General features: G+C 38.9%; 2 protein-coding genes across 4 annotated transcripts; one reads left to right on the forward strand and one right to left on the reverse strand.

Annotated features, from left to right (window-relative positions):
- Positions 1-129: 129 nt before the first annotated feature.
- LOC135947903 (vesicle-fusing ATPase 1-like) lies at positions 130-5,417 on the forward strand. The gene is made up of 10 exons (XM_065496888.1): positions 130-288; positions 374-462; positions 526-747; positions 1,353-1,640; positions 2,009-2,342; positions 2,479-2,823; positions 2,889-3,077; positions 3,370-3,660; positions 3,718-4,061; positions 4,360-5,417. The coding sequence occupies exons 1-10, from the start codon at positions 277-279 to the stop codon at positions 4,493-4,495; spliced, it is 2,250 nt and encodes a 749-aa protein (XP_065352960.1). The 5' UTR covers positions 130-276; the 3' UTR covers positions 4,496-5,417.
- Positions 5,418-5,546: 129 nt separating this feature from the next.
- LOC135947950 (protein regulator of cytokinesis 1-like) lies at positions 5,547-10,401 on the reverse strand. 3 transcript variants are annotated; one of them, XM_065496960.1, is made up of 11 exons: positions 10,240-10,401; positions 9,564-9,714; positions 8,879-9,115; positions 8,697-8,816; positions 8,382-8,537; positions 7,793-8,326; positions 7,310-7,468; positions 7,073-7,255; positions 6,474-6,629; positions 6,354-6,400; positions 5,547-6,111 (listed from the first exon to the last, which is right to left on the reverse strand). In XM_065496960.1, exons 1-11 carry the CDS (start codon positions 10,242-10,244, stop codon positions 5,922-5,924), a joined length of 1,938 nt encoding a protein of 645 aa, XP_065353032.1. In that variant the 5' UTR covers positions 10,245-10,401; the 3' UTR covers positions 5,547-5,921. The 3 variants fall into 3 exon arrangements, with proteins under 3 accessions (XP_065353032.1, XP_065353031.1, XP_065353030.1); XM_065496959.1 differs by having other exon boundaries at positions 6,354-6,403; XM_065496958.1 differs by lacking the exon at positions 6,354-6,400.
- Between the last annotated feature and the right edge of the window lie 2,696 nt (positions 10,402-13,097).

Below are 13,097 nucleotides of genomic sequence, written 5' to 3' on the forward strand. Positions count from 1 at the left end.
TTTTGGGTATTTTCGATTTTTGTTGTTTTTCTATCGACTCGAGGTGGCGTATGTAGTCCTCATTTTGGCCGGTAACTAGCGCAGGCGCCATACCACTCCGTTGGCAGCAGTGCTTCGCCTTTGCCAGCCTTTGCCTTGCCTTCTCGAAGTCAATAGGTGTGCTTGGTAGCTGTGCGTGCGAGTTTGCTGAAAAATCAATATCAAGTGGAGACTCGAGAAGGATTGTGTAGTTCATTGATCGACTTGCCTGTTCCAGAACTCCAGACGTACTCCACGATGGCCTCTCAGGTAAATATGGACCGCCACAAGCTAGTAACTTCCTTCCCCAATACAGAGCAAAACGTGTTTTTACGTTAATTTTGTCTTATCGCAGAAAATGAAGGCGGCTAAGTGCCCGTCCGACGAGTTGTCACTCTCCAATTATGCGATTGCCAATAGAGACGACTTCCCAAATGAAGTGCAGTAAGTTTCTGGAAAACCAAATTCAGGTCTGGTCCTTCATGAAACCTATATATTGATCCACAGACACGTCATCGTAACAACGGCGCCAGGGCAGTCTTTTATTTTCTCTTTGAAGTTTGACAAGGTTCAAAGGGGAACAATTGGTTTCAACCTTCCGCAGAGGAAATGGGCCACGCTGTCCCTGAATCAAGACATCGAAGTGCGACCACATTTCTTTGACCCGAAGTCACCTACCGAGTTCCTCTCAACAATAGTTGTTGAAGTCGACTTTCTACAAAAGAAGCAGTAAGATTTCCTTAAATTCTCTAGTGGTAATAGTTGAACTCTTTTCTAATAGCTTTATAACTTATCATTAACATTGACGCTTACATTTCTGTAAGTGGTTTCCTATCATCTCTATTTATAATAGGAAATTGTCCCTATGAGCAATGATAATGTTTTTAAATATTGCTCTTTTTAGTAATATTTAAAAACAGTAAATTTCCTAAATGTTCTTTAAAATTGTTGCCCCAATGTAAAAGGCATAAAAAATAATATTCGCATAATATTAGTAAAATGACTTCGAAATGTTGGTGTACTCTTTAAATAACATTTTCCGTGCAAATGTTAAAAATTAATATTACCTTTAAATGCTCCATAAATAATTACAGAAGATAAAAAGCTTGTCAAATAATATTCACTGAATATTAAAAAAAAAAATCTAGGAATCTAAATTGCTCAGGGGTGTATTTTTGCTTAATAATGACAAGTCCAAAGAAATTCCTTTCACATTTTAAACCTTGAGTTCAATCTTACCCCTCTTTTGATTGATCCCACTCTTAAACCACAAATTAAATGTTACATCATCAATTTTCCTGATGTTGAAACATCATAATAATTGAATTTTTCAGAGCTACGCAGTCTCCCTTCGATTCTGATGAAATGGCCAAGGAGTTTATGTGTCAGTTTGCTGGTTTGGCGCTGACAGTGGGTCAACCGTTGGTGTTCGCCTTCAACACTGACAAACCGCTGTTGACGGTCTCTGTGAAATCTCTAGAGTCTGTCGACCCGAACGCCATGATGTCAGGTTCCACAGTTAAACCACAAAAGACCAAGATGGGCCTCTGCAGAGGCAACACCCTTGTCCAATTCGAAAAGGCAGAGCAGTCTGGCATTAATCTCACTGGCAAAGCTAAAGGGTGAGTTTCCTTAATGACTTTTGGTTGGGTCAGAACTCTTAATCTCTCTGGCTATTGTCATTTTTTTAATAAGGGTACAAGAAAATGATGGATCAGCTAATGATTTTTATAAATATTGCCTCGAACGTTTGATAAGCTATCACAAATTGCGCGTTTCTGGCCATTTTTGCGTTTGATGCAAATTTAAGAATATTTATGGTTGTACTAAATCAATAATAACGGTATGTGTTGAATTTAGCTTATAATTTAAAATTTACATTGATAGAAAATGTCAGAAACATTTTGAGATTTTGCTGAAAACGTGCAGGATTTTATCTATGTCAATTTAAATTAATCTGCATAGAAATTAACATGAATTGTTCTCTCAGAGTGCAACCCCGCCAGTCAATCATCAATCCAGACTGGGACTTCCAGAAAATGGGCATTGGTGGTCTGGACAAGGAATTCAACGCAATTTTCCGCCGAGCATTCGCTTCAAGGGTGTTCCCCCCTGAAGTGGTGGAGCAACTTGGCCTCAAGCACGTCAAGGGAATCTTACTTTTCGGCCCTCCTGGCACTGGCAAGACCTTGATGGCTCGCCAGATTGGTAACATGCTGAACGCGCGAGAGCCCAAAATTGTCAACGGCCCACAGATCCTGGACAAGTATGTTGGCGAGTCAGAGGCCAACATCAGGAGACTCTTTGCTGACGCCGAGGAAGAGGTCAGTTTTAATTTGATTGCCGGTTTTAAATACAATTAAATTTTTTCTTGATTCATCAGATTCATGAAACAATATAAATTTGATTTTAAATTTGAAAATATAGTAATTTAATTTTGTATGCCCACGTTTGTCACAGGAGAAGCGACTGGGCCCAAACAGTGGTCTTCATATCATCATCTTTGACGAGATTGACGCCATCTGCAAGGCTCGAGGTTCAGTCGCAGGAGCTACTGGAGTACACGACACAGTGGTAAACCAACTTCTGGCCAAGATCGACGGTGTAGAACAGCTCAACAATATTTTGGTGATTGGCATGACCAACCGCAAGGACATGATTGACGACGCTCTGATGCGACCTGGACGCCTTGAGGTGCAGATGGAAATTAGCTTACCTGACGAGCATGGCCGAGTGCAAATTCTCAACATCCACACCGCCCGCATGAGAGAGTTCAAAAAGCTTGACCCTGATGTTGACCCCAAGGTACAAACGATAAATTTTTTTTTGAAGCTGAAAATCTGCAATCAATCCACTTTTTACAACGTTAGGAGCTCGCGACTTTGACCAAGAACTTCAGTGGTGCTGAGTTGGAGGGCCTTGTAAGGGCGGCGCAGTCAACCGCTATGAACCGTCTGATCAAGGCAGCCTCCAAAGTTGAAGTGGACCCCTCTGCTATGGAAAAACTACTTGTCTCTCGATCGGATTTCCTACACGCCCTTGAAAACGATGTTAAACCAGTGAGTGTCTCCTGGTTTATTCTCTCCTTAAATTTATGTTATCTTACAATTTGCACCACACAGTCTGTTTTCTTGACTTAAAAAATTTTGTTTACTACCATATATTTATCAGGCAACACATTGTTTAGTTATAAATTAGATTTTTTAACTTGAATTAATTGGTTTTTTGGACCAAGGTTAAGCCTTCTTGGTCTTTTGCATTGTATAATTCACTACTCCAAAGTATATTTTTGAATATAAAATATTAAGCCAATCTTAACACAACATTTATTTATAACCATGGTTTTAACAGGCTTTCGGAACAAGCGCCGAAGCGTTGGATCACTTGTTGGGGCGTGGTGTGTTGGTATGGGGCAAGCCGGTGTCCTCACTGCTGGAGGATGGCCAGTTGCTGATCCAGCAGGCTAAACTTGCTGAAAATACGGGTCTCGTGTCTGTGCTAATCGAGGGTCCGCCAAACTCTGGCAAGACGGCCCTTGCTTCCAAGCTGGCCAAGATGTCTGATTTCCCGTTTGTGAAGGTGTGCTCTCCAGAGGATATGGTTGGCTTCACAGAATCGGCTAAGTGCCTCTCCATTAGAAAGGTGAGTTTAATCTTAAATTTATAATGCTGATATGAACAAATAAATTTATTTGTACAGATCTTTGACGACGCATACAGGTCAGTGCTTAGCTGTGTGTTGGTGGACAACATTGAGCGTCTGCTGGACTACGGCCCCATCGGTCCAAGATACTCTAACCTGACTCTGCAAGCCTTGTTGGTTCTGCTGAAAAAGGAACCACCAAAAGGCCGCAAGCTGTTGGTCATCTGCACTAGCAGCCGTCGCCAGGTGCTCGAGGAGATGGAAATGTTGTCCGCGTTCACAGCAGTCATGCATGTGCCCAACTTGTCAACGCCTGAGCATTTGTTGACTGTTTTAAAAGAATCTAACGCCTTTTCCCAGCATGACCTCGCCAACATCGCCAAAAACGTGAAAGGCCACAAGTGAGTTTGGTCATTGTTTAATTCAAGTGTTCACCGCTGGTTATTTTTTGACGCCAGAAATTCTAAACAGAAAATTAGCAGGATTTAATGACATGAGAAAACATAAGTGCAAAATATTTATTTTCTGGAAATTTACACACATTAAACATCACCCAAACATGCGATAATCTTGATTTGAGTTAATACTTTTACCGTTTTCATATTATCGATCACAAAATGTGATATTTTTAACATTATTTTGTTGCACATGTTTAACGTTTTTACATCTGTAATGCTAATCTTTAACCCTTTTCCTCAGGGTGTTCATTGGAGTGAAGAAGCTGCTCGCACTGATTGACATGGCCAAGCAGACACCTGAGAACATGCGAGTGGTCAAGTTCCTGACCAAGCTGGAGGAGGAGGGTGGTCTCATCACGCCCACCTCAATGCAGTGAGCCCTCCTCTGGGATAGCCACCCCATAGCCATCAGAGGGTTGTCGCACCCACATACCATTTCCAAGCAAGTCAAGTTTTGACCTACATATAAAATTGATCTCATTTTATTATATATATCAACTCGATTCATCAATTAATTTAATGGGTCAAAGAAAAATTGCTATCTTGGGTAGCTCAACTAATGCGGGGACCCATGAGCCGCCCTATTTCCTCCAATCTCCATTCCATTTTTCTTAGTAGCATTCCCAGCGCTAGGGAGATATATGCACAATAGCCAGTGATTTGTATATATTTTTAGGAGCATGCAACCCTCTGGCTCATATCGACTCTAGTCATTAAGTTTAGTACTAAACGCGCTTTGTGCGATCAAACCCCGAAGAAAATACCTTGGCCTGATGTTTGTCTCTATGAAAGAGTTAAGTTTTGTTTTATCTTGTAAATGTGGATGAAATGAGCAATAATAAGGTCAATTGAAAGCTTAGCCAAAAAATTTGAAGTTTGATCGCGCACTTTGGTTCTTGTATAGAAGGCATCATTATTACCTTTAAACTCACACCTACGTGAAAAGATGAAAAGATTGTTGCTAAAAATATGTATTGCATGAAAAAGATTAAAATTGACTAAGAAGATATATCGTGTCTCCCTAACTCTTGTTGTCGTCGATATGCAGAAAATTACAGTCAAGTAAAAATAGCTGGACTAGCGGATTTGAAGACAAAGAAAATTGTTTTATTATTTAATATTATTGCGTATTAATTTGTTCAAAATGATAGTTTTGAAGACTCAAGCAATTCTCTGTTTTGTAAATATCTGAATATTGTACATGTAATTTATTGATATTGTTGCTAGTTTGTAAATACAATAATGTATAATGGACGTTCAAAAGATGATATATCAATAAAATGTTAATCTAAAATAAACCGTAATTTGAGTATAACTTAAAATATGTAAAGGACTACATAAATGATTAACATCTATTCATATTTCAGCAGCCTCTAAATCTTAATTAGCCAATATTTCAATTGCGAAAGGAGTTAAATCAAAAATTCATTTACAAAGGCTTGCTAAGCAATTATTTATTAATAAATCCAATGAGCATTTATATACAGTTGAGAAAACAGCCTATTTTATCATTACATCTATCAAAGGACTCCATTCATAAATAATAAGATTGGTTATAAAAGTAGAGTTGAATACAGTCCTGTTTATTAGTTGCCTGCAAGAATGGATATACCGATGGTTATTTGTTGTAAATCACAATGTGCATATTTTAATACAATGGTGGATGTTTTACACATTTGTATAGAGAAAAGAGAAGCAGGTGGAATTAAAAGATAATTGGCAGAGGCTTGATTTTGCTAGTAGTTACTCTGGCAGACACTCTGAGTGCTGATTTAGGGCTAGGCCTGATTGCAGAAGAAGATCTCAAACTTCTAACAGGCTTTGCTGGAGCGGACTTTGCAGTGGGGACGCCATTTCGGCGACTGGCGATAGAAGAGCTGATGGTTGAATTGATTGGGCTAAGAACATTTGCCTGGCGAAAGTGAATGGTACTTCCACGGATTGTCCCAGAGGGAACTGCACTACTGCGGGTAGCTCTTGCCTCAAGATGCTTCTACAGAGGGGGATAGATCATTAGCAACGTTGAAAGGATTATGAAATAAGCTAATTAGCACACTTCAAAATTTGCAACAGATTTAAAGCACACGATAAAAATGTTAATGAAGTATAATTAAACCTTGCAACCAAATTCATATCCGAGCTAAAATAATTTACAGCATTTTCAGTGGTTTTCTCAGTCCACAAAAGTGTAAGAAACCTTAGCCCCTCTTTTAATGAAAAATAAAATGGACTAACCCTTTGTCTAAAGAGCTGTGTAGGTCGATTGGACCCATAGTGAGGGCCTGCTACATGCATAAGAGGAAAGAAAGCAACAGTGGCATGCGAGCAATTGAACCCTAATGAATTAAGACTTACAGTGAAATCAGTGTATGAGATGGTGGAAGCGATTGACTCTTCTGCCATGTTTTGCACCTCCAGTTTGAATGCAACCTGCGTAGTGGATGAGGTGGGGGATGGCATCCTCAATTTGCGCTGTGTTGGCCGGGCCACAGGCCGAGCGAATTTCCCGACCTAGGCGATACCATACATTCAAAAATTGTTGATCACAAAAGCGTAAAATTTAGCAGCACAAAGCAATTAATTAAAGCTAATGAAGAAAAGCAGTGAAATGTTTTGTATGGAGAACAAAAACAAGTGTTTTATTTGTCTCTTCATAAGTATTATTTATTGGTTCTAAGCTAATATAATTTTCATTTAATTCAGATGTTACAAAAACGTTGAAACATGACAGGTTAGAAGGACGAGATTAAACACTTGTTTAAGTTACACGTACCTATGAGATAAAATCTGTTTTAAAGTTAAAATTATTTACAAAAGGTGAGAAGAGCATCATGAACCATCACCCATGTGCAACCCAGAAGCAATGAAATAAAAATTGGACTGTACAGGGGCTTTGAAGAATTATGAATCAACACTCAGGGAGGACTTCTCTACTTATTAACTCTAGCAAGCACCTTTCCAGCTGTGGAAGAAACTTTAGTGGGCAACGGAGCTTTGGCCGGGGTCACGCGAGGGAGCTTGCGTCCCATTTCAGGCGTGTTGGGCACCAGCTTCCTCTTCAGGTTGTTGTTGACGCCACTCATCATGGTGGTTCCCATCATAGCATCACGCTCAAGTTGACGTTGCTGCGCTATTTTCTGTCCAAGGCAATTGAGTCACAAAATGATAAACAAGATTAAATCTGGGCATACCTTGTTTTGCTTCTCAGCCTCTTTCTGCTTCCGCTTGGCTTCCCACTGCTCACTCAATACCAGAGATGCCCTGTGGCCGTTGAGCAAGAATGGTTCTCCGTTAGCCTCCTCTCTGGCGTGGATCAACTTTTTCACGCGCTCCTCAACTTTTGGTAGTTCCTGGATATTAATAAAATAATTTAATTTAACACGAGATACTAGAACAAAATTTTCTTTGGCATCTATCATTTGTATTTAAGGGCAGGCAGGGATTTGAACTTGAATCTTAGCATAATCAAATAATCATTGTACTAAGTTAAAGCCATGCAAGGTTGATAATCTAAATTAAATCCTTTGTGAAGTTAAAATAATTATTTTGGTTAGTCTCACTTTTTAGGAATAAAGTAGAATTATATATTTATATGTCTTCTCTTGCGAGTCATGATAGAGAGCAGGGATCATCAATTATTTCACTTGCTTATTAAAGAGCAATTGATTCTTTACCTTCTGGATCTGTTTCCTCTCCTTCTCTTCCTTAAGAAGCTGTCCACCGCGATTGTTGAGCCGGTTACTGTCCGTAGCAGCATGCTCCAACTGGCACATCCTATCCCAGAGCTCAGCACGCTTAGAGAGCAGGTCAAAGATCTCACGGTTGTCGGCAAAGTACATTTCCAGCCTCTTCACTTCAGCCTCATGCAACTCAAGCAACTCCTCTGTGAAGTCAAGGCTCCTGAAGGGTTCAAAAGCAGCCCTTTCTTCCTCAGACATGTGACACTGCTCCCACAAGCCCAACAACTCGTCCCGCATCCTCAGAGTGAATCGCTCCAGGTTCTGCTTCTTCAATTCTTCGCACCGCGTAATCTCATTTCGCAGCTCCTTCCTTGTTGTCTTCCGAATGCCAGGATAGTTCTCCAGGAAAATAGTTCTGACCATAGGGTCCACTTCAAGTCGGTCCCACAAGTTTGCAAGTTTCAGCCTGTATTGCTCAGTTTCTTCTGTGATCTGCCGAACTTGGAGCTCTAATCTCTCATGCAGAGTCTGAAATTAAAGGTAACTTTCAAATCAAGATTTTAACAGTCACACAATAACTTACAGCAACATCAGCAAGGGATTGAGGATCTAGAGGGAAGGTTTCCACATTTGGGTCTGTCACTCTTTGCTCAAACTCCGTCCTGGGCTGCTCCTCAAGATCAGAGTAAAGTTCAATGATATCGCGCCTGGTCTCCTTGAATCCTGAGAGCAACTTCTCCTACAATACACCAGGACTTTATTAGTATAACATATCTTGTGGTAATAATATAGCTAAAAAGGGTAGCATAAAGGGATAATTTTGTAACATTACGTTTGCTATGAACCATAAGAACAAATAATTCAAACAACAAGGTGGTAAAAGAGGTGACAAATTTACCTTGTCTTGCCTCAGTCTGGCAACTCTTTCCTTGAATTCCTTCATCACCGGGTCAGAGAGGCACTTGGCAGCTGGCCTCTCCTCGGTTGTACGACCAAGCTGCTTACAAAGGTCTTGCTCCTGCCGTAACAAAAATAGAGTTAAATCATGAATTCCCTTTACTCAAGAAATAGAAAACTGACTTGAGCCTCAAGGTTTGCCCTCTCTTCAGATCTGAGGGTGTGCATCATCTTGAGTTCCTTCAAGCATGAGTCAAGTTTTGACTTGGATGCAATCAGGGTTAGACCTTGCACATCAACACTCTCATTCTTGTCCAAGTCGAGGTTAAAAACAGCAAGCTGTTCCTGCAAGGCAGCAACCTTGCCCAAAAGTTTACTCTTCAGGCCAGTGTCCTCTTCCTTCATTTCTTTGAACAAAGCCTGCAAATAAAATAAAATAAAATAAGCAAAGATTTTAAATACAAATCTTGTAAATTTAATGATCCCTATTTTTGCACCATTCTGAATAAACTAATATCCAAATCCCTTCCAAGCCACAGGTTAAAAAGGAGACTGTTAGTCTAAATATGACGAAAAGCCTGGACTTCCAACGCAATGCTTGGTTCTGAGCGTCAAAGACCTTGATTTTGAGGATTTTAGGTTAAAATTATTAAAGCTGACCAAAAAAGACCCTTTCTCAGAGTAAATGCACAATTTAAATTATTTATTTAATTTGCCTTGAGAATTGGAGATTTAATTTAATAGGCAAAATTATTTTCATTATTACGTTGGAAGTTGACGAACAACTTAGGAAAGGTTGGTGACAAAATTATTAGAATTTTACTTATAGTATAGTACCAAATTCCACAAATGTTTAGTGAATACTCACATTAACATGCGTCTGGCATGCTAGGAAGCGTGATTTGTAGGAATCCTCATCTAGGCCGATCTCCTCCCAAATACTTGCAAGTAATGCCAGGTGTTCACGCACGGATTTGCTGATTTCTCTCTGTGAAGTCTCGATGTATTCTTGTCGTCGACTGCAGGGATACCATTAATATCTTCATATAATGAGAAGTGTAAGATTTTGCGATGCATGCACATACTATCTATGTATAATTATATGTAACTGACAATTTTCCCCATGATCAAATTACTTCAATTAAAATTGATGGATACATAATTATTGTACATAATATGTATGTATCTAATACAATATGTATTCAAAAATTTAAGAAGAAACACGCAAATGTTTGCGTTTGCATTTAGTGCCTGATAGTGAAGTCCCACCCAATTAACTGCCATTAACGGGCATGACTAAAATGTCATGTCGAGAAAATTTTGGCAACTTTCATTTAGAGGATTTTCCGTTTCGGTCGAATTTAAATAAATACATAATACCATTACATACATCATAAATTTATTTAATAAACAATTATGTAAGCGCAGTTATCTATTAAGAAAATTCCGTGTCTCCAAATTCCAAACACGGATGCTCGATTGGTGATTCTAAATGTTAGCGTAGCTTTTCATTTCAAAAGGGCAAAAAAGTGAGATTTACTTACGACATGGTTGTTCATGAAGCTGTGTACAGGAAGTTCTAGGAGTTAAACTGAATAAAACGCAATCGGACAAATAGTACAAGATTATAGAACGAGAAGACGTTGCAGCAGCCGAAAACACGGTGTCGATAGGGACTCAACTTCAACGGTTTTAGACTCTCGCGTTTGGCGCTTCTCACAGATTCAAAATACGGCAACCGGCAGCTGCTTTGCACTTGCGCGCAAGGTTCCTCGCCCAGTCCAGTGCTGCCTCTCTTTCTACATTCAGCCACCAAAGCCGCCAAATCAGCACATATACCAGCTACAAGCATGAAGGCCGAAAGTGACAGGAGGACAGGACTGACGGAGACGGATCAACATCAATATACAATCAAGTCGTTTCCACTTCAACCCACTCATTTTCAGTTGCACTCATAATTTTGGAAATGAGAGAAGTGTCCTCCCGTATTCTTTGTCAAAAGCAGACAAAAAGAGCGGAAAGGAATAGAGGATCATTGAGAAAAAAATTAAGAAAATTATCAAAATTATGATTTAAATTTTTTATTAAATTTAATGACTTATGAATGCTCAAGCTTCTCTTCATAATTATTTTAATTTTGAAATATTCGTAAATGACAAGAAGTATTGTCAAATTAATTTTATATATAGATGAAAAACTTTTCAAAATTATTCATATTTCATACGTCATCAAGAAGGAAGCCAAACTACACCTTAAAATGAAAATTGAATTAAATAGCCATGGAAGTTATGTCACTGCAAATAAATACAAGATGCAATATTCATAATTAATTAAAGCATACTTTGTTGTCAGTAAAGGGCTTCCTTATGCACTGTCCTTTGAAGGGCTTTTTTCTGAGCGCACTCTTTCTTGCTCTTCCTAATAATAACATCGCAGTTTTTCTTAAACAATAAATATTGCTTTTTGAGGATTTCTGTACTAATCCCTCTGTAATTGTCTATATTTCTCTCATTACTAAAATTAATAACAAGCATAAACCTAATAAAATCCATGAATTACATATGCAATTTGGGCAATTTGCAAAAACTACATGATTTTTTGACTTGATATAATCTATCTCTATTATAAGGATTGAGGATTTCCCCGGTTTATATCTGCGCGCGTCTTCTAGAGCATACATTTCCATTTCTTCGTCTTTTTATTTTCCGCGCGACAGCATTTTCCATATCTTTTCCGCTACGGCTGCTAAATCATCAAATAAAAAAGCAGGATTGCGTTTCGCTCTCTTGGAAAAATTTGGACCGCTATACTGCTCTCTGTGATGTGTGCGTCGCACAAACAAGAATTCCCCATCAAACCGAGATGATGTATTCCTTTGACAATTGATGATGTAAATGTGAATTGGGCTCTGATTCAATTGTATGGTACATTTAACATAATTAACAAGAATAATAGAGTAAAAAAATGCTCGATGAATTATTCAAACTGATTTGAACAACCCTGATTGCTTGAACAAATTTCTGACACCACACAACGTTAAATTTCGGGATATTAATTAAAAATGGCTACTTTTGGCAAATCCATTGCAAGAAAAAACAACTATCACATTTTTCTGTATATTGGACAGCAGCTGTTTTGGCCCTTGTAGTCTCATCAGCAGAAAAACGTGCATAAAAATTTATTTACATCAAAATTAACTGCAGAGGATTTTAAATCACCCGACCGTTTAAGGCGCCGGTCATTGCTGAGCACATTCATAAAAGAAAAAGAGCAACAAAAACTTGTGAAAATCTACTATACTCACCCTCAAACAAAATATTATCATAAGTCATATATTCTCATAAATCTCAAAAGTTGTAAAAATACACCGTGAGCTTGATTTGAAGGCCTAATGAAAGCAATAGTTGTTGAGAGTTTAGAGACACGACCAATTTTTTGAAAATGTAATATTTGAACCAATATTGCTTATTTTGTGTGCTTTTCTGTGTTCCAGGCGAGTCAAGGCGTAAAATTCCAATAAAGATAAAATAATGTAATGTTTAATTCCCACTGGGCATTTGAGCCATTTTTTAATTTTAGATATCTGCAGAAAAGGGAAAGAGCGCACATGCATGTCTCATTTCTTCCAAAGGGGAAAAGAGCCGTGTCCACCAGAAGGCAAGATTTTTCTTCCTTTTCTGCTCACTTTCATGTAGCACAAAGACTTGAGGGGATTTGGCGCTTCCTTTTTTTACTCCTCCTATATAGCATCAAGAATATCAAGAACGCACCAACTTTTAAATCAACTTTTTTGATTTCAACTCATTTTTCGCGATTTTTCCAAAAAGAGACAATTATGTAGATGATGCTCTGCAATGACATGCGATTCCCTCTTGCTCTTGTGCCGCCATGCCCGGCTGCACATCATTTTTCTTTAATCAAGCAAAACGGCTCTCCCTTATACATTCAGAATATTCAGATGCTTCAGAGACAGGCAGATGAGCTTCAACAAAGAGGCAACTTTAGAGGAATATTAAGGGAGGATGATTGGGGTGGGGGCGTCTATAGAGAATGAGTCCATTGATTTGAAAGAGAGGCGCAGTCTCTGCTCATTTCTCTCTCATTCTCTTCCCAAATCATTCCAGCAGTGGGAAATCCACCCTGATGGTAGAGGTATAGCCAGGCAATCTGATGCTTTTACCCCGGAAGTCATTGTCACTATTATACAGATAAGGACCTGTGGCTGCATGGGAGAGCATCCACTTAGTCCACTCGAGTTGTACAGATGCCAAGGGAGGCAGTTGCGAGTAACGAGTACGTTTGTTTCTGAATCGATTCGATGCTCGCATTTTTCTAGTTTCTATTTTCCTCGAAATAAAAGTAAGCAAAAATGTATTCCACTACTAAATTTGCTATTTAAGCT

The sequence above is a fragment of the Cloeon dipterum genome, chromosome 1, assembly GCF_949628265.1.
Source record: "Cloeon dipterum chromosome 1, ieCloDipt1.1, whole genome shotgun sequence".
NCBI classification, from domain to species: Eukaryota; Metazoa; Arthropoda; class Insecta; order Ephemeroptera; family Baetidae; genus Cloeon; species Cloeon dipterum.